The sequence below is a fragment of the Garra rufa genome, chromosome 5 (genome assembly GCF_049309525.1).
Source record: "Garra rufa chromosome 5, GarRuf1.0, whole genome shotgun sequence".
NCBI lineage: Eukaryota > Metazoa > Chordata > Actinopteri > Cypriniformes > Cyprinidae > Garra > Garra rufa.
The window spans coordinates 23,247,544-23,266,772 of record NC_133365.1 but is presented as its reverse complement, the minus strand read 5'-3'; the positions used below and the strand labels follow the sequence as shown (position 1 = coordinate 23,266,772).

The following is a 19,229-nucleotide window of genomic DNA, read 5'->3' as shown; positions in this document are numbered from 1 at the left end:
GTGATTGTAGTTTGTATGAAACAATCAGCTAACAACACTGCCTACAAACCAACCCCAACAGGTTCATATATCAGCACACAAATCTGTTTGTACCATGTAAACCTAAAGGAAAAATACAAAAATAATAAAGAATTCACATATATCGGCTAATTTACATACCCAAGTCGAAGAAAGAAGTAATATTCACTGATTACTAAGACATAACAAATAATAATTTTAGTCTTTTAGTGAGAAGTCACCTGACGGAATACTTCTGCACTCTCAGGTTTGTGTTCATCTGCTGTTGTTACGACCCTGCTGACGTCACATCTCCAGGTTGTTGAGGGGGTTGAACGTGCAATAGGCTACTTATTTTTAATAATTATAGGTAACTTTACCTGCCAAATAAATCAGCTTATAACTACTTGCGGAAAACAAAAACATTTAAAGTAAGTCAATCTTACCTGAAGAAACTCGTCGGGAGCTCTCTGTGTCGCTCTATCATCGCAAGGTCCCTCTGCGTTGGATTCCAACACACACTGTCTGTATTTATAGCCAGAGCTGATATTGTATGTTTAAATTCAGCGCCATCCGAGGCGGGAGCCACTTGAGCGCGAACCACGGCGCTCACCGCTGCAGATACTGGCGCTGTTTCTCCAAGGAAAACATAGAGATGAGCGCCAGACAAAGAGGGAAACCATATCAGCGTAAAATTAGTGGAATGCATAACCGAAACGAGTGAGCTTTCATTTTAGTAAAAAAAACTATTTTCACTAAACATTAACAATAAATTGTTTTCCTTGCAGTTGATACTAGTAATTTAGTTTGGCTAAAGATACATTTCTATTTTTTTTTATTAATCGAACATATTAACAGCAAACACCATAGCCTTTTTAATTTTACACAGCAGTACAACTAATCATATTTGCAGGGTACAGGTTAAGTATTCAGAGTACAGGAGGTTATTCCTCACAGGTGATAATAATAAAAATTAATAGTAATTATAATAATAATAAATTCTCCCGCTCTCTTTACTTGTGTATAGGCTATAATTTGCATCTTCGAACGCTGCTCATTCAATTTTTAGACTCAGAATTATCAGTTTTATTTTTCACAGTAGCCTAATCTAATGATTAAAGTAAACATTGCTAAGCCATTACCTGTTATCATTCCTTAGGTTGAAAGAAACAAAAATCAAGCGTAACGAGGCTTGGAGGCAACAAACTGCCTCTGAGGCCCATATCTATGTCAACACTGAAAACTAGCTATGTTGTTAGCTGTTGGTAGGCAATGCTGTACAGTGTTTATAGTGGACAATGGTTTTCTGGACTAGGTTACCAAAGAGACCACTTAGTCCACGTGAAGACAGGTCTAGGCTTGCCCAGAGGGACCAGGCAAGAAGAAAAAAGAAAACTTATCATGTCCTAGCAGGTCACCCATTTGCATGGAACAAGTTTTCTCAATTGTTCTTTCTATTTTATGTTCTTGTTTTATTGGTTGTGAACTAGGCCTACTATATTAAGCAGTCCCTGGGCCTGTCTGCAACCCAGTATCATGTGTATAGTATATTCACATTTGTCTACAGTATATTGGTTCAACATAGCATTTTATTTAGATCACACATTTTTAATTTCATTGGTAGTTCACACAACAGTTAGAAAAACAAACAAATTACACTTCGTTGAACTAGACACTATAGCACGGATTCTCAAATCTAGCTCGTGAGATAACATATACTAATCAAACACACCTGATCAGCTAATAAATGTCTTCAGGATCATCAGAAAATCAACTAAACTCTGCAAGAAAGTGGATCTCACAAGCCAGATTTGAGGATCCCTGGACTATAGTGATTAGTAAAGACTTGATTTTGCATATAATTAGCTCCTCCCCCAATTTGAAACACCTGTATAATCTAATTACAGATGAGCACATCAGACATTAAAAGGCTGACTAATTCTAAATGAATTTGATTTTCTTCTTTGTGGTGTGTCAGATCATTTTATATAGCTGAAACAAAACAGCATTTATTAACTAGCTGTATTAATGAGCAAGTTGTTTGCTTCTTTGATTGTGGTTTTACATTTTTAAGGGTTTTTTTAAAGAAAAAAAAAACATACAGCTTGTCCCATTGACTTTCTGCTCTTTAGTTTAAAAATGAAGGAAGAGATTGCAGCAACAGTGTTTTTCATTGCAAGACTAGCGAAGAAACATGGTAAACTGGATCGTGTCAGGAGGGAGAAATTTGCTGTGGAACTAACCTCAGTGCTTTTTGAAAGTTACAAAAATCATTGGTACCCAGAAAACCCAACCAGAGGACAAGCTTTTAGGTGAGCTGTCTGATGCTATCTTAAACGTCTAACAAATCAAATGCTTTATTGGAGTAATTCAAGGGCTTTTTTCCCGTAGGTGTCTAAGGATGAACAGAGCTCAAATGAGAGACCCGGTTATTGAGCGTGCTTGTCGCCGGAGTGACATTGTTTATGAAAATCTTGGGTTACCAAAGGAAATGACGATTTGGGTTGATCCTGGAGAGGTGTCATGCCGGTAACACGTGATTTGCTTAATCCAGACTAGTTTTGATGGCTTGGTTGTACCACTTTAGTACTTCCAAAAACTGAAAAGTTGTTTATTCCCAAAGGTATGGTGAGAAGTCAACCCCATTTTGTGTTACCCAGCTGGAGGGTCAAAAGAGGGATGGGGAATTCTCTCGTAGGATAAATAATGCAGTGGAAAGGGCTTCGTCGGACTACCACTCTGGAACCTCCTCAGATGAGGAGGGAGGAAACACCAGCATTAGCAGTAGCGTGAGCAGCAGCGTGAGTAGCAGCAACAACAGCAGTCTTTCCGTTCCAGAGCCTAAATGCATCCCAACGGTCTCCAACCCAAACAGTGTCTACCAGGTAACCTATTCAGATAACCTTTGCGTTTTAACTTTACTGGTTACTTAAATTTGCTGTGTTTTAACTGCCGCTGTTCTCCATCTATAGTTCAGTGAGTTTGGGCAGCCTCCACCTATGCAGAACTGGGGCACATACCCTAAGAGGAAACCATATACCTCTGAGGGCTACCAGCAGCATTCCTCAAGTGGGCCATACCCGCCTCATAAGAGTTTCAAGGGCTATAGGCCATCCTACGCCTTCTCTGGTCCAAGGGTGGACCGATATCACTGGGTCAGCAAGAACCGTTCCTAGACTTCAGTTTTAAAACCATTGTGTTTTGCTGAGCAGCTATGCAGGCATTTGTGGGTGTTCTAGAATATAACTTAATTTCTATGTAGAGCTTTAAATTATTTATAAAGGCATGTAGCAATGCCATGAAGGCACTTTTTAAAGTTCATTTTAATAAATGATTTATTTGTGGAGTGGTAAAGACTTTCTAAATAAAATCTATTTTAATAAAACTTGCTTGTGTGGAAGTGCTTTGTCTATGCTGATGCCACTAGAGGGTAGCAGATATCCACAATATGATCGTCTTACTTGGGGGTTTAAGTGCACCTCCCCCTTTAGTTTGTGTCTGCTAATGAATTCTGTATGGTTTGGACTAGCCCTATTTTGTGCAGAAATGCTTAACTTCTATTTAGGGTTCACTTTGTGTACCTTTTAAGTTGTGACTTGATTATATATGTACTGTATGTGGGGAGCCAGAATTATGCGAGGTGGGACTTTTTCTCTGTTCCTCCTGTATGTTTCTGAAACTCCTGGGAGTGTGTGTTGATTCTTTCAAGGAAAATGGGGTGTGGTCACAAAGCTGCGACAGTTCCCGTAAGAGAACCCTTTAACTCAATTCACAAGATTTTCTGTAGTTCCTGAGAATTTTTTTTTTTTTTTTGCCTTTTGTGTTCATTACACATGTAGTAACAATAGCGCCTTCACTGCCATTCAGTTTGATTTCCCAGAAAGTTTGAGTTGGTTGTGGAGGTTTGTAATTTCTGGAAAAAGCACTTATCAGTTGCATGGCTGGCACAGGATGTCCCCACAAACGTATAGTATGAAATCTTCCATCTTATTTGCACTGTTCTTTGCGCATTAGGTTTTGCTGAGCCTACTTTTTTTTTTTTTTTTTGGGCTCCATATGAAAATGATACTGGTGCTATCAAACAATGTTGTGGGTGTTTTTTTTTTTTTCTTTCCTTCTCAGCACCGTTCACTTATATAACGTTGCAAACAAATTAATGTAATAATAAATGCGCTCAGGCAGTTTGGGGTGACTTGCCTGTAACGCTACTGAGTCGTGATTTGAAGTTGTAATTTACCAGCTCAAAAACCTGCCTGGAACGCAGCATTAAACTGACCTGCAGCAATGCATGATGTCACCACTTTCACAAATTTTCATAGATTATGTAAAGGCTATAATTGAATAATTTTGAAAAACTTTCAAATGCAAACCGGCTTTCAAAAGTTTGCATTTTCAGGCTCCTAAACCGGCATTGTTGAGTAAATGAGTGGCCAAAACACTTATGTTTTAGTTGAATGGTGTTGTGTAAATGCACCTCAAATGTCTAGCATACCATGTGTGGTTCAGGAGAGTAAGGGCCAATCAAACTCTCTGATGTCAGGATGGTGTATGGACAGTTATTTTTGTGGCTGAACTTTTTGCATATACGTTTTTAATTCAAGTTTATTTGTATATTACTTTTCATGATACAAATCATTGCAAAGTAGCTTTACAGAAAATTAAAGTTTCTAAAACATATTTAATAGTAGCTTATCAGTGGTGATTGTCAAGTTGACGTACGTATGGCAGAAATGTGCGGTAAAAATGTAATCAAACAGATGGTGAAAACTAACAGCAAATAACAAATGTTGAAAATGAACAGCAATGATTATGTTGCAATCAAACCTATAGCAAAATTGTTAGTTCTGTATGTTTTTTTTTCAGGGTTGGCATCTCTTTTTGTGTAATTCTTAGTTGAAACGTTTGTAGGGGTAGGATGCAAAATTTGAGCTTGTAGTTGGGTTATGGGTGACTGAAGTAAATGTAGACTTTTTTCTGTTTGTTTTTCTATTACTCTAAGAGCAATAGCTGTCTGAATACCAGTGCTGCCACCCATATACAACATGACTTTCAAAATGATCAGATTGTTGTTTTCACACTACACAAATATCTGTCATTTGCTGATGTCAGCTGCAGTCAAAACAGATTCCAGACCTGAGGACATCAATCACAAACAGCTCTAGATCAGCCCTACCTCTTCTAGGTAAGATGCCTCATCCAACAATTTTAGCATACATCTCGGTATAATTTATCCCAGTAACAAAAGGTAAAAGTATGAAGACTTGAAACATTTTAAATAAAGATAATTGTTTTACCAAGTTCAAGCTTAAGGATGATTCCCAGAAGCTTTTTTAATTTTCAGAATTCACAATTTACATATAAAGTAAAAAAAAAAAAAAAAAAACGTAATAAAAAAATAAACGTTACATTTGTTTAGTGCATTTTCTATACATATATAAATAACTACAACTACACGTGCAGTACCAAACAGGACCACACGATGATGTGGCGATGTTCAACCTAACTGTATATAAATATATATGGATCCATTCAGAATTATTAAACCGAGCAAAACACAAATAAAAAGAACAAATAAAAACATTCTGAATTTGTCAAATGTGGTGATCTGAAGGCAGCTCGACATTACCATTGTACAGTTCCTCTGTCAGAGTATCCATATAAAACACCACTGACCACTGTAAACTTCTATAAAAACGCACTTCTTTAGTGAGTGTTTATAATAAAACACCTGACAGACATGCCACCACACTGACATGTGCTTGTGCAAAAAGTATGAGAGCACACATACTCAATCAGGACAGATGGACAGATTTTTGGATAGATTTTAAATGTTTTTAAAGAAATCTCTTCCTGCATTTATTTGCTCCAAAATACAGCAAAAGCAGTACTACTGTGAAATATTTTACTATTTACTATTTGCATGTATTAAAATGTAATTTATTCCTATGATTAAAGCTACATTTTCAGCATCATTACTCTAGTCTTCAGTGTGACATGATCCTAATGCTGGGGGAATGCTGTTCTTCTGAACATTTTTTATTCATCAAAGAAACCTGAAATAAAAAAAAAATCTACATGATCTGTTTATTTCAATAGTCATCCATCAAAACTTCACTAAGATACTGTAAGATACTGGTTTGCTTTATTCAGGCTATATGACTAATCCTGACTTCAGCTTAAAGATAAAATTAATAGAGATATGTGTGTTCCCACCAATCGTTGCACAAGACGAAAGCACATTGTTGCTAGCCCTCCCTGAACTCATAGAGATTGTATTGGAGTCACTGAAGTTTGAAAAGATCTTTGAAAATGAAGAAATCGCCTCTAGTCTAAATATTTAATGCATCCACACACACTACAATATTTTAGGCCAGATTTATCAGCCTGCCACTAGTTAACAGAGATCATGTGTGAATATTTGGTCTTGGTGGAATAGATTTGCTACACTGCTGTGGCGGAGCAAGTACTGTTACTTTTATTTGAATGTTGAGCAGCAAGCTCATTGGCTGCTGATGTAAAAAAGAAACCAATCGCAAGCCAGGTTATGAAAATACGTGCCTCTGTATACATTTCTGCAACACTATAATTACGTACCTTACTGCACGTTTTGCGCCAGTTTCAAAGTCAAATGTCCAGAGAGAGAGAGTGGTGCTAAAACACGTTCAATACGTGACCGTGGCACGTATTGATGTTTGCATAGTGTCAGTTATCAAAGATGCTATCTGAGAGAAGTGTTTATGCAGACCTTTTTTCTTTCAAAAGAACATTAGCAAATTGCCCGCCCACTTGTTGTGTGCGCAGTGCAAGGAGGGTCAAACTACCTTTACAAACAAAAAATGTAAAACAGCTATGTAGGACGATTTTGAAGTTGGAGGAGAAAATGAGATGGGAGTTTTTCCTGTCTTGAACAAGAGTGCACAAAGTACATATGTGCTTTGCAGAGAGTAGACAAGCATTTGTTGTTAAAAAGTTTTTTTTAAGAAAATGACTGATTGTTTCATTAGATAAGACCTTATTTCTCAGCTGGGATCATTTAGAGCCCTTTGAAGCTGCACTGAAACTGCATTTTTAACCTTCCATCCGTTGAGCACCACTGAAGTCCACTGTATGAGGAAAAATCCTGGAATGTTTTCCTCAAAAACCTTAATTTCTTTGCGACTGAAGAAAGAGAGACATAAACATCTTGGATGAAATGGGGGTGAGTAAATTATCAGGAAGTTTTTTTCCTAAAAGTGGAGTAATCCTTCAAAAATGTCCCAGGTTGCGTATGTAACCCTGGTTCCCTGAGGGAACGAGACGCTGCGTCCGAAAACGCTATGGGAATGTCTGTAGCGAGACCACGCTCTGAATCACATGAGTAATCAATCCAATGGAAGGGCGTGACGTCACGGGCGGGTGACGTAAGTGACCAGGAAGCTATAAAAGTACGTGCAAACCAAATGGCGTCAGCTTCGAAAGAAAGGGTCTTGGAGGCCGACACACCTCTAGTTGAGTGAGCCTTAACCCCCGGGGGCGATGGCAGACCAGATGACTTATATGCCGTAGAAATAGCATCAACGATCCATCTACTGAGGGAAAGCTTAGAAGCAGGAAGACCCCTCTTAGGAGGACCAAAACAAACAAACAAACAACTGGTCCGATTTACGCCACAGGGCAGCTCTGTGGACATATGCGTCCAGTGCTCGCATTGGACACATGCAATTAAGCTTCTCCTGGTCTGAATCCTGAAAGGAAGGAGGGCAGAAGGCCTGCAGTTCTATAGGCTGTGGAGTAGCGGAAGGGACCTTAGGGACATACCCTGCACGAGGGTAAAGAAATGCTTTGACCATTTCAGGGGCAAAGTCAAGATAAGAAGGAGCCACTGAAAGGGCTTGCAGGTCCCCAACCCGCTTAAGGGAAGTAATTGCATAGAAGCAGAGCAGTCTTGATGGTGAGCAACCAATCAGAAATGTCCTCTATAGGCTCCCATGGAGAGCTGTCAAGGAGAGATATCAGGTCCGTGAACCAAACTCAGTGGAGCTGGATGAGTCGAATCCCAAACCACACCTAGATAAGTGGTTCTCTGTAATGGAGGCAGCACACTCTTCTTGGCGTTTAGTCTCAACCCCAACGCTCTCATGTTGGTGAGAATGACATCTCGATGCTGAACCGCCAACTACTCTGATTGACCTAAAATCAACCAATTGTCGATGTAGTTTAGTATGCGAATGCCCTGGAGATGCAGAGGAGCCACAGCTGCATCCACACAGTTTGTAAACATTCGGGGTGAGAGTCCTAGGCCGAACAGAAATACCCGATATTGGTATGCTTCGCCCCTGAAAGCAAACCTCAGGAACTTCCTGTGTTGTGGAAGGATGGAGACAGTGGGAAAGACCCCGTTGAAGGGCGACGGCAGAACGCCGAACTGGATGTAATAACCCTTTTTTACAGTGCGCAGGACCCATGCAGACACGTTTGGCAGTAGCCTCTCGAGATTGGCTTCTCGAGAACTGCTAGTTTGGTGTCCTGTATTGGCGTACCGGCAGGAAACAGCCGAACTAACTGCTCTATGGACCCCCGCAGGGGTGGCAAGCTTCTCGGCTCCACTACGTTTCCGGGCGGAAAGACCCCGAGAGATGTGCTCGCTGGAAACCGATGCGCCCTGTAACACCGGCAGGGGTGGCAGACTGATCTCCTGAGGGCACCGAGGAGAGACAGCCACTGTATAATGCGGTGTGACCCGCTGTTCCCCGGTAGGGGCTGCCCAAGCATGCTGAAGCATGACCCTCAGGTCAGGCCTAGCCTTGGAAGCCCCCGGAGTAGAGCGCCACTGATCGTATGCAAGCATGCACCAGCCTGACCTGCTGCCATGTACCCCTTGCCCACAAGCGCCGAGGTTGTACGCAGCAGCTTGGAGGGCAAGGTCGGAGCCTTCAAAGAAAATGCTGCACTGGGGGACAGATAGCTTTTAAGCGTCTGTCGGGGCATCGCCTTATAACCACACTCGTTGCCGTAGTAATTCGAAGTAGGGATGAACAAGCAAGCCTAGAATGGTCGTACCCACGATCTCGACACCTCAGTGTGGAGATCAGGGAAGAAGGGAAGGCTACGGCGTGGAGGTGGTGGTTTGCTCTGCAGAAAGCATTCATCTAATTTGCTTTTCTGTGGCTCATGTCTTTCCTTGGCCAGCCAGTCAATCTTTAATTTGGCTACCGCACGAGTTACCACCTCAGCCTTAGCTGAAGACATCACTCTCAAACAAAAGTTGTGCAAAACTGGCACGAAAAAACTGAGTGACGGACACACATAGAGCGCTTCGCTGAAAGACAGAAGCTAACGCCGATTGGTTTGCACGTGCTTTTATAGCTTCCTGGTCGCTTACGTCACAATTGATTACATATGTGATTCAGAGCTCGGTCTCGCTGCAGGTGTTCCCATAGCGTTTTTGGATGTAGCTCGAGTTCCCAGGAAGGGAACTGTTGTTCTCATGTACTCAAGCATGCAAAATCCGTATTTAGTTGCGTTCACTCATAGCAGCTTGTAGGTCTCTGGCTAATGGGCTAACAGCAATATCTGTTCACTCACAATTGTCTAGAAATGTGTTGATGAATAGTGAATGTTTGTCATTGTTATTTACAATGTACAGTGTACTACCGTAAAATGACATGCAATGTCAAATACAGAACCGTATATAGTAAGGGAAATGAAGCTAGCGCAAGTTCTGGCAGGAAGACTCAATCGTTCGCGTCACTAATTACCTCCTCATCTTCCAATCATATCATTACTGTAGCTTTAAGGGGTAGCGCTTACCATGTCTGAGTTCGCAGATGCTGTTGCTCCAGCACACAGCCGTGAAACTGGATTCCAGCCGCAGTTGCAAGGAGCGGAGCTGTTAACTCTCTCAAACTGACAGGATTTATCACGGACACCATGGTTACTTCATTAAAAACGACTGTCGGCATAGTTTAACGCGAACCGTGCGGTTCTCCTCCTCTGCGGATGTGTTTGCGGTGCAGGAGTCGTAACAATGTACCGTCGTCTCGCTGGCGGCGGTAGACAGAAGCAGCGGCTAGAGCCCAGTCTGGTGAATCTGTGAGCTCGAGCTGCTCAAGCGGCGGCATGAGGCTCTAATCGCCAGCGCGCTCGCGCTACACGCGCCAATCCGAGCCGGAGAGAGCCGAGCGGCCGAGCGCCGACACGAACCCGCGGTGCTCACCGATGCCATCGCTCCCGTACCTCCATCCTCGAAGCCCAGCAAGCTCTCCAGCCTCGATCTAGGTAAATCCTATTTTTTTCTACTGGTGGTGGTGTTTTGCCAAAGCGGTTGGCACTTTCACGAATTGCATGGCTAGCTACTAAAGCAAGATGGCCTGCGGGTTATACGTCTGTCAAACAGCTGTACACGCTATAGGTTCAAGTGGCTGCAGCTTATGCTGCCTTCATGCGCTATCGTAATTATAAATACCAAAGCTATCAAGACGGCCCGTGGCCCATGCGTTCTATCAGAAGACGGCCTGTGTATTCAATCATGCGTTCTATCCAAAGCTGGCCTGTGTATTTATTCATGCGTTCTACCAAAAGATGGCCTGTGTATTCAATCATGCGTTCTATCCAAAGACGGCCTGTGTATTTATTCATGCGTTCTAACAAAAGACGGCCTGCGTATTCAATCATGCGTTCTACCAAAAGAGGGCTGTGTATTCAATCATGCGTTCTATCAAAAGATGGCCTGTGGCCCATGTGTTCTATCAAAAGATGGCCTGTGGCCCATGTGTTCTATCAAAAGATGGCCTGTGGCCCATGTGTTCTATCAAAAGATGGCCTGTGGCCCAAGCGTTCTATCAAAAGATGGCCTGTGGCCCATGTGTTCTATCAAAAGATGGCCTGTGGCCCATGCGTTCTATCAAAAGATGGCCTGTGGCCCAAGCGTTCTATCAAAAGATGGCCTGTGGCCCATGTGTTCTATCAAAAGATGGCCTGTGGCCCATGTGTTCTATCAAAAGATGGCCTGTGGCCCATGTGTTCTATCAAAAGATGGCCTGTGGCCCAAGCGTTCTATCAAAGATGGCCTGTGGCCCAAGCGTTCTATCAAAAGATGGCCTGTGGCCCATGTGTTCTATCAAAAGATGCCCGGGCGGGGTCCATGCGTTCTATCAAAGGATGGCCCTGTTTCACGTCGCAATCAAGGATACCAGGAGCATATGTTCATTTTCAAAAAAAAAAAAAAAAAAAAAAAAAAAAAAAAAAAACAGCTAGTGGTTCATTTAAGTTAACCATGAATGGCACTCATCTAAATCTAATTTGTTTCTCTTTCTTTCTCCATCTAAGCCAGGAACCCCAGGATTCACGACCGTAAGGTAATTTTAAAACCGTCCTTTGGGGGTGGGCCCCGTTCTGGTGGATCCTTAAGTCCACCTATTTTTGGGGGTTAGCGGCGCCCCCGCCTTCGTCTTCAGGCGGGACTCGCTGTTTCCGTACCCTCGGAATGCGAGTTACGAACGGGGGCCTACGCCAAAGAACCGGATTGCTTGCTGAGCTTCTACATAAATGTAATCGGTATAGTATAAATTCTCCCGAGTCTTTCTGGTAGAAATGAAGCTAGCGCAAGTTCTGGCAGGAAGACTCAATCGTTCGCGTCACTAATTACCTCCTCATCTTCCAATCATATCATTACTGTAGCTTTAAGGGGTAGCGCTTACCATGTCTGAGTTCGCAGATGCTGTTGCTCCTGCACCTCCATCCTCCCCACCTCCACCAAGATGGAATCTCTCCTCCAACTCCTCTATTCTACCAAGCTGGGTCATCCCTCTATTACCACATCCATCAATCAGGCTATCACCTTCTTCACGAAGACCTCAGATTGTCTTCCTCAATCCTCACCATCACCAGTTGGCCCCTTTCCTGACTCCGCGGGGGGGTTAGCGGCGCCCCCGCCTTCGTCTTCAGGCGGGACTCGCTGTTTCCGTACCCTCGGAATGCGAGTTACGAACGGGGGCCTACGCCAAAGAACCGGATTGCTTGCTGAGCTTCTACATAAATGTAATCGGTATAGTATAAATTCTCCCGAGTCTTTCTGGTAGAACTTACCGTTAACCACTTTACAGGTTTTTACTGTAGCATTTTTACAGTTTTTTACCATTAAATTCAGTTATTTTTTGCAGTGTTATTTAATTACAATACCCTTAAGTATATACTATACCAAGTGAGTGCAAAACAATATAATGCAATTTAAAATGATAAAACTTTACAGTAATATAAACAAATATGTGTGTTCTGTCATCCCTGTTACTCTACATCCTGCTGCTGTCATCAATTTCATTAAAATTGTAAAAATTATATTTGATACAGCCTTCCAGGTTTTTCCATTGTAAATTTAACTATTTTATTTTGGACAAAGCCCTTTTTTAACATCTCCCTTGTAAAAACATATATTTTTCTTAATTGTCTTGTGATCACACTCCAAAAGTAGGATGTTCTTGGTAATCTGAATGACAAATATAAAACTATAAAAAATTGTAACAATCCCAGTGAAAAGAGTGCTGCTGTCACAAGGAGGGCCAGAGACGTGCGGATCCATTTGCAGCATTTTATTGATACAAAACAAACACAAAGGGGCAGGCAGAAATCGTGGTCAAACATAGGCAGAAGGTCGGGGCTGGCAGCGAGAATCAAAACACGGGGAGGAGTCCAGGAATCAAACACAGAGAAAACAAACACGGAAAGAAACGCTCGGAAATAATGACCAGATGGAACAATAAGACTTCGCAAGGTGGTTGTGTGTGTGAGAAGCTTAAATGCAGTCAGTGTGATGAGGTGCAGCTGTGAGCGGTAATCAGTGCAGTGAGAAACAAGGAGCAGGTGAATGCAGTGATTAGTGCAGGCGCTTGTGGGGAATGAAGTCCATGATGTGTAGTGCAAGAGTTAATGATGACAAGAAGACCAATACGTGACAGCTGCTCATATATGTGAAAACTATCACATACTTCTCATTAAACTATAGTGTTTGTGTTGGTAACAGGGTTGACAAAAATACCAAAACATGAGGCAGAAAAATAGTCATAAAATAATAAATTACATTGCCTGAGATGGCACAATACATTTTCTTGTCATTTTAAGATGTCTTCATTTCATCAATATTTAAAAACATTTAATTAAAATTATTTTATTTTTAAATTTTTCCAATTGGAAAAGACACCAATTTCGTGGAATGGCCCATAAAAGAGACGATGCTTCAGATATATTTAGTAGGTTAGACCTCTCTACAATCCAAGTCCTGTAGTGTGAAATGTGTTTTGACTGGAACTGACATTGGTGATAATAGACACTTGTGTACTGTGAAAACAACAGGAATCTGACAGCTTTGAAAGGTATGTAGTGTATGAGTGGAAACCTGCTAAAAATCTGGACTACACGTGTAGTGTGTGGGTGGCATTACTTGTTCATTGCATCTGCACTCATACATGATGTAATGCACTCAAACATGCTAGCAACAAATTCTTTTCTATAACAGGTCCTTTACTTTATTCAAAAACAGAACTGAATATGTTGGAACCTTCTCAATATAACTCAGAGTCAACTAAAATGTTTTATTTTGCCATTTTACTTTTACTTTTTGCTTATGCGTTGATAAATATAAAATATATGGTGCTCATCCATCCATATAACGTTATGCCCTCAGTGAGTGTAGCATAGAGCGTAAAGAAGACGAGACAAGAACATATCCAGCAGCTAACGTTAGTGGACTACAGTGACAGTCAGTATGTCAGCGAATTCCTTGGTGATAAAATTTGCTTTCGTTGATCACAAAGAGTTCTTATGCATGTCCTCCACTATAAAGAAGCATTCGGCGAAATGTAGATTCTGTAAAGCCTGCTTGACAGAGACAGCCGGGACCACCTCAACCTTCACCAGACACCTGGAGCGTAAACACAGGGAAAGGTAAGCTAACGTTATCTACCCATTTTCGATGTCAAAAACCTTTCCAACCTGACCAAACAGATCATGTACGTTATCTGCTGAATTATTGTTGTTTATCGTGTGTTCTTGTCACACGTGCGGTTTAAGTTATTTAGGGACATATTTTTTGCAAGCCTCTCTAAATAACCGGGTGAAGAGTGTAACCACATGCTAAGTACAGGTAGTTAACAGGTAGTTAACGTTAGCTCTATCCGTGGCTACCAGCGGCTAGCACTTCGTAAATCAACATTTTACTAACGTTACGTTGGCGAATTCATTGAAGGAGAAATGTTTCGAAACAGATTCAGTGAGCACTTTACAGGCTAGTACGGTGTGGTTGGTTATCGACTTTAACTGGCATGTTTAATATGTGATTGACCCATAAGGTAGGGTGGCCATACGTCCGGCTTTAAGACGGACAGTCCAGTTTTTAAAAAGGTCTGTCCGCCTTCCGGCTCAGCCTTGAGCCTTGAGACAGACGCTCATTTGTCCTCCTTTTTGACATGATGTAACCCACGACACACGTACCCTCATGTTTAAACGGTTCACAAATAAGTACAGGAAATGACAAAGTAGATAAATGGAAATAGTTTGTGACAGTTCATATGGTTAATCATTTGTTTTAGGGGCCGTTCACATGAAACGTCTTTTGCGCGCTCAAGTTCGTTATTTCAAATGTAGGCGCGCGGTATACTTTGGCGCGCATAATGGAAGCGACGCGCCCTTTTTTTCCAGGCGCATTCGCGCCGCATCGAGATAAAAACATCTAAACTTTTCAGAATGCCGCAAGCGCACTGCAGGTCATGTGACATGAACCAACCAATCAGCTTCATCTTTAACATTGAAAGCACTGCCTGGTTGGAGAAACAGCTTATCATAGCTGTACAGGAATAAACATTTTTAAATAAAGTTAATAACAGAGCTACTACAAGCGATTTTTAATGCTGAAAATCCATTTATCCTTTGCTGAAACTTCTGCATATTTATGGAGAGCACAGGTCATGGTTGCTTAGCAACAGCAAGCTACAGAGCGGTTTGGAAAGAAAGACCTTTTCCGCGCGTTTTTAGGCGCGACATGTGAACGGCCCCTTAGAAGTGTTTAAAATATTATTTAAAAAAGTTAGAACCAGGCGAGTAACGTTAGGTGAAGTATCCCACCGCCTGCAGCTGCGTGTAACTTCTTTATAGAGTAGTGTTTTTTTTTTTTTTAGCTCTTTCTTTAGATTTGTTTCATTTCTTGTCAATACAGCTGTGTCTGTAGTTAACTTAGCTGGCTGACTTAAGAAGGCATAATGCAATATGCAAACAGCTGAAGTTAGTTGTCTTTTGGAAATTCCATTACACTGTATTTCTGCTCAAGTTAAGGACTTGCAACCTTGAACACTCCAGTATTCTCATTATTACAACCAGTTGTGTCTAATGAGGATTTGTTAATGTGTCACACTGGATTGGATTTATTTTTTTTATGCAAAGACCTGATGTTTAGACTGTACACATAGATGTAATATCACTGTACTTGTAAGATACAGAAGTTTGTTGTTGTTAAATAGAAACAGTTGTCTTACATGTTGCTTGCAAGGATTCTTACAGTTTAAAATCATTTTTGCTAGACTGTAGGCATTTCACTGGGAAGCACTGTGGGGAACGAATCGCCTCAGCATTTGACAACATTGTTGAGGAGTATGGCGTTGGGCATAAAATAAGCTACATTCATAACGCGTCCAATATGAAGCGGGCCTTTAAAGTGAGGATGCCAGAAGTAGAGCAGCCTGAAGGTGACAGCAGTGATGACCTCGATGATGAAACAATGTGGGAGGATGCAGAACATGTAGAGCCATCATCAGGTGAACGTCTTTCTTGCTTCGCCCACTCGCTGCAACTCGTCATCAATGACGGGATGAAAGAGGTAAAGGCAATAGCTAGAGCCATTGCCAAGGCCAGTAAATTCACAACTCTGCTGCACAGCAGTAGCAAGCATAGGGACATGTTTGAGGCCCACTTTGGCTCTAATAAGTCTATCCCAGCAGCAAACAACACCCGCTGGAATAGTACCTATAAGCAGTTAAAGGCTCTCACCACACTTGACCACCGGAGCATCACAGAAATGTGCAGTGACACAGAAAATTTAGTGTTTTCAAGCCGAGAATGGGCTCATCTGACCGACTTTTGTGCTTTGCTCGAGCCATTTTCTGAGGCAACTGACCTCACGGAAGGAGACACTGCTGTTACTATCAGCATGGTGGTCCCCACCATTCTGGACTTACGGTCGCATCTCATCAAGATGGAAGTGCACCTGCCGCAGATTGTGACAATAGTCAGAGCGATGAAAAAGTCTTTAGAGAAGAGGTTCTCAGGAATTTTCAGAAGGATCAACATGTACAAGGGAGATCCAGATTTAATCATCGCATCTACTTTCTTGCCGCCATGCTTGACCCCCAGTTTGGATTGAGTTGGGTAGATTTAGACGTCCAAAATGGTGAAACGGGTCCAGCACTGAAGAGATTCAGAGATGACCTTAAAAAAATCATTAATTATTATTATTATTATTACTGTTATTATTGTTGTTGTTGCTATTATTACGGTCATTGTTTTTATATTGTCATTAGCAGCACCCGGTCTAATCCTGTCTTTTGTTTGTGTGTGTGTGTGCAACTTTTTCCAGACCTTTTGATCACAGAGGTAGACAGAGATGCAACAATTGCAGAAGACGCAGAAGACACAGAAGAATCACATAGTGACTCACCGCCGCCCCTGAAACTCTTCTTTCACGCTACAAGGCTTTTAAGTTGAAACGTAGCACAACCCAGGACTCAAGCATTAATGCACAAATAAGCAAGTACCTAGACAGCATAAATGACTTTGACTGTGATGCACTGACCTTTTGGTCAAAAAACAAAGAGCGTTTCCCCAATCTACATGTTGTTGCCTTGAAAGTTCTCTTTGTTCCTGCCTCTTCTGCCCCAGTTGAGAGAGTTTTTAGTAGAGGAGGCATTCTAATGAGACCCCACCGTGCATGGCTAGGCCATAAGATGTTGCAATTTTTAATTTTCCTGAAGTGTAATCAACCACTGTTTTAAAGCACACACGGGTGCGTGAGGGGGGCGTGTCTTCACACTGGTTTCTTGGTTCCCTAACCATAGAACAATTTGTTCTTCTCAGCTAAATCACACTGGTTCCGCACACATTATATAGTATATGCCTTTCATTATAGTTTTTGATGTATTAGTTTATTAACTTGTTCTTTGTCTAAAGTACCTGTGTTCTATGGTTCTTGCACCACTGAACAACATGATTGATTTCATTGACAGTATGATTTAATAACATGACACTACAAGTGTCAGAATCTTGTAAGCTCTTATTCTTATTAATATACAATTTGATGTAAAGTTTTTGATGTATTAATATTTAGTATTTGTATTTTACATTTGTTTTGATGAATTTGTGCCTTTAATCTGTGTGTGTGTGTGTGTGTGTGTGTGTGTGTTTGATTACAGTATTGTATATAAGATGGTGTTTTACTAAATAAATGGTCTTTTAAATATCATCTACATATCTCTGTTGTGTTGACTAAACATTAGGCCTAATCCAAGTTTATAATTGTGTATCTTTAATTTGATGTTACGATTTCATCTACACATTAAGTATAATTTCAATTGGTTACATATTTCTCATTCTTTAGACAGTTGTTGGAGGAGCAAGATGGTGTTGGGGGTGTTTGATGTTTGGTCAGAACCAGTCAGTACCAGTAATGTCAGTCCTCAACAGTATACAAAAGTTAAGGGAGTCTCAATCCTCTAATAGTGCAGTAACAGCCGTCATACAATTGCTACACATAGTTGATCTCACCCATTCTGAAAAAAACATTTACAGTGAGCTCAGTCACACACATGACATGGTCTGTCTCAGTATTGCTCTGCCTGTAGTTGAAGTAATACCGTATAATATGTATTGAATGTAAACTGTGGCTGAACCCTAGTATGCTGCTGTTCATACAAGTTATTGCTTAGCTTCAACACTAGTCTGTTTTTTTTTCTCCGGTCTCTACTTGGTCTTGTCTTGGTCTTGATACCTTCTGGTCTTGGTAGTGTCAGTGTCTTGGTCTCGGTTTAGGCGGTCTTGACTACAAGTCTTGTAGGAGATTAACTATACAATGCTAACCAGCAAATTTTGACCCCTTGGAGTGGCCCAACACTGTAACATGAGCTTAACCAATGCTGTGACTTTGGGGCGGGACTAGCCAGAAAGGAGTTTCAGTCTACCCAAAGCAAAATTGTCATTGTTCTTTTTATTGCTTTCAGGAACTTTACAATTGCAAAATGTGGTCTTGCTTTTTGCACTAAAATTTAGGTGGAGACTGCTAATGTATACGTGCCTGGAAATATCTGATGAATACATACACTCTGTTGCGTGTTTATGCAATGACCCAAGGTCATTAGAGCCATTTCCTGAACCTACATCCCCCTCGTTCTCCACCTCCTCCCATCCCTTCCTGTCTACATTTTCACTGTCTTTGTTAATATAAGAGAGAGGCCAAAAAGAGAAGTTTAAATTCCTGCATTGAAAGCTTATGTAACACACCCAGTATGGATTCAGATTAACTTTCTGAACCATTATAGTATATAATAAGCAAGTGCTTTCCAGATGTTATTCCAACATGAGTAGGGTACAACAGGGCTAAAAGCACACCCTAAGAAGAAAATATGCTTTTCACTGTGCCCAAAGTGTATGATTGCAGAAAATATATAAGTTTGTATTGAACATATAGGGAGCAATAGATTTTGTGTGAAAATAAACCATACAAATTGTTAATTTTGTTTAAAAATCTTATAAATATATAAGGTGGCAAGGGAGGCATTTTACCCCACACACGGGGTAAAAGGCACACAGTATTGATTTAAATACTTTAGCTAAATAATTTTTTTAATAATAGTTAATACTTGCTCAAAACAATCACTTTAGCCAATTTTATACAATTTTCTGTCTGTTTTGATAAATAAAAGAATGAATTTTTGTTCAAATAAATATACTGTTATTAAAATATGTTAAAATAAAACATATATTTTAAAATACAGAAACAAAATCATTTAAAATGTAAAGATTCTGAAAGCATTGAAAGAGATCCCATAGTAATTTAATACAAATTTACAGTAGCAACAACAAATTATATTTTATTATATGACATGATTAATAGCATGTTTTTAAATATGATGGTTTCATTCTAAACATTGTAGTTATCTTTAAAATGGATACTCAACATAATATATGATATTTACCATCTGAATCTAACGATGCCATGT

The 19,229-nt window shown here is 40.8% G+C and overlaps 1 protein-coding gene across 1 annotated transcript; it reads left to right on the top strand.

The window, feature by feature from the left end:
* The first annotated feature begins 2,136 nt into the window (after positions 1-2,136).
* btg4 (B-cell translocation gene 4) lies at positions 2,137-3,213 on the top strand. The gene is made up of 4 exons (XM_073841402.1): positions 2,137-2,309; positions 2,389-2,526; positions 2,621-2,882; positions 2,970-3,213. Exons 1-4 carry the CDS (start codon positions 2,137-2,139, stop codon positions 3,171-3,173), a joined length of 777 nt encoding a protein of 258 aa, XP_073697503.1. The 3' UTR covers positions 3,174-3,213.
* The last annotated feature ends 16,016 nt before the right edge of the window (positions 3,214-19,229 follow it).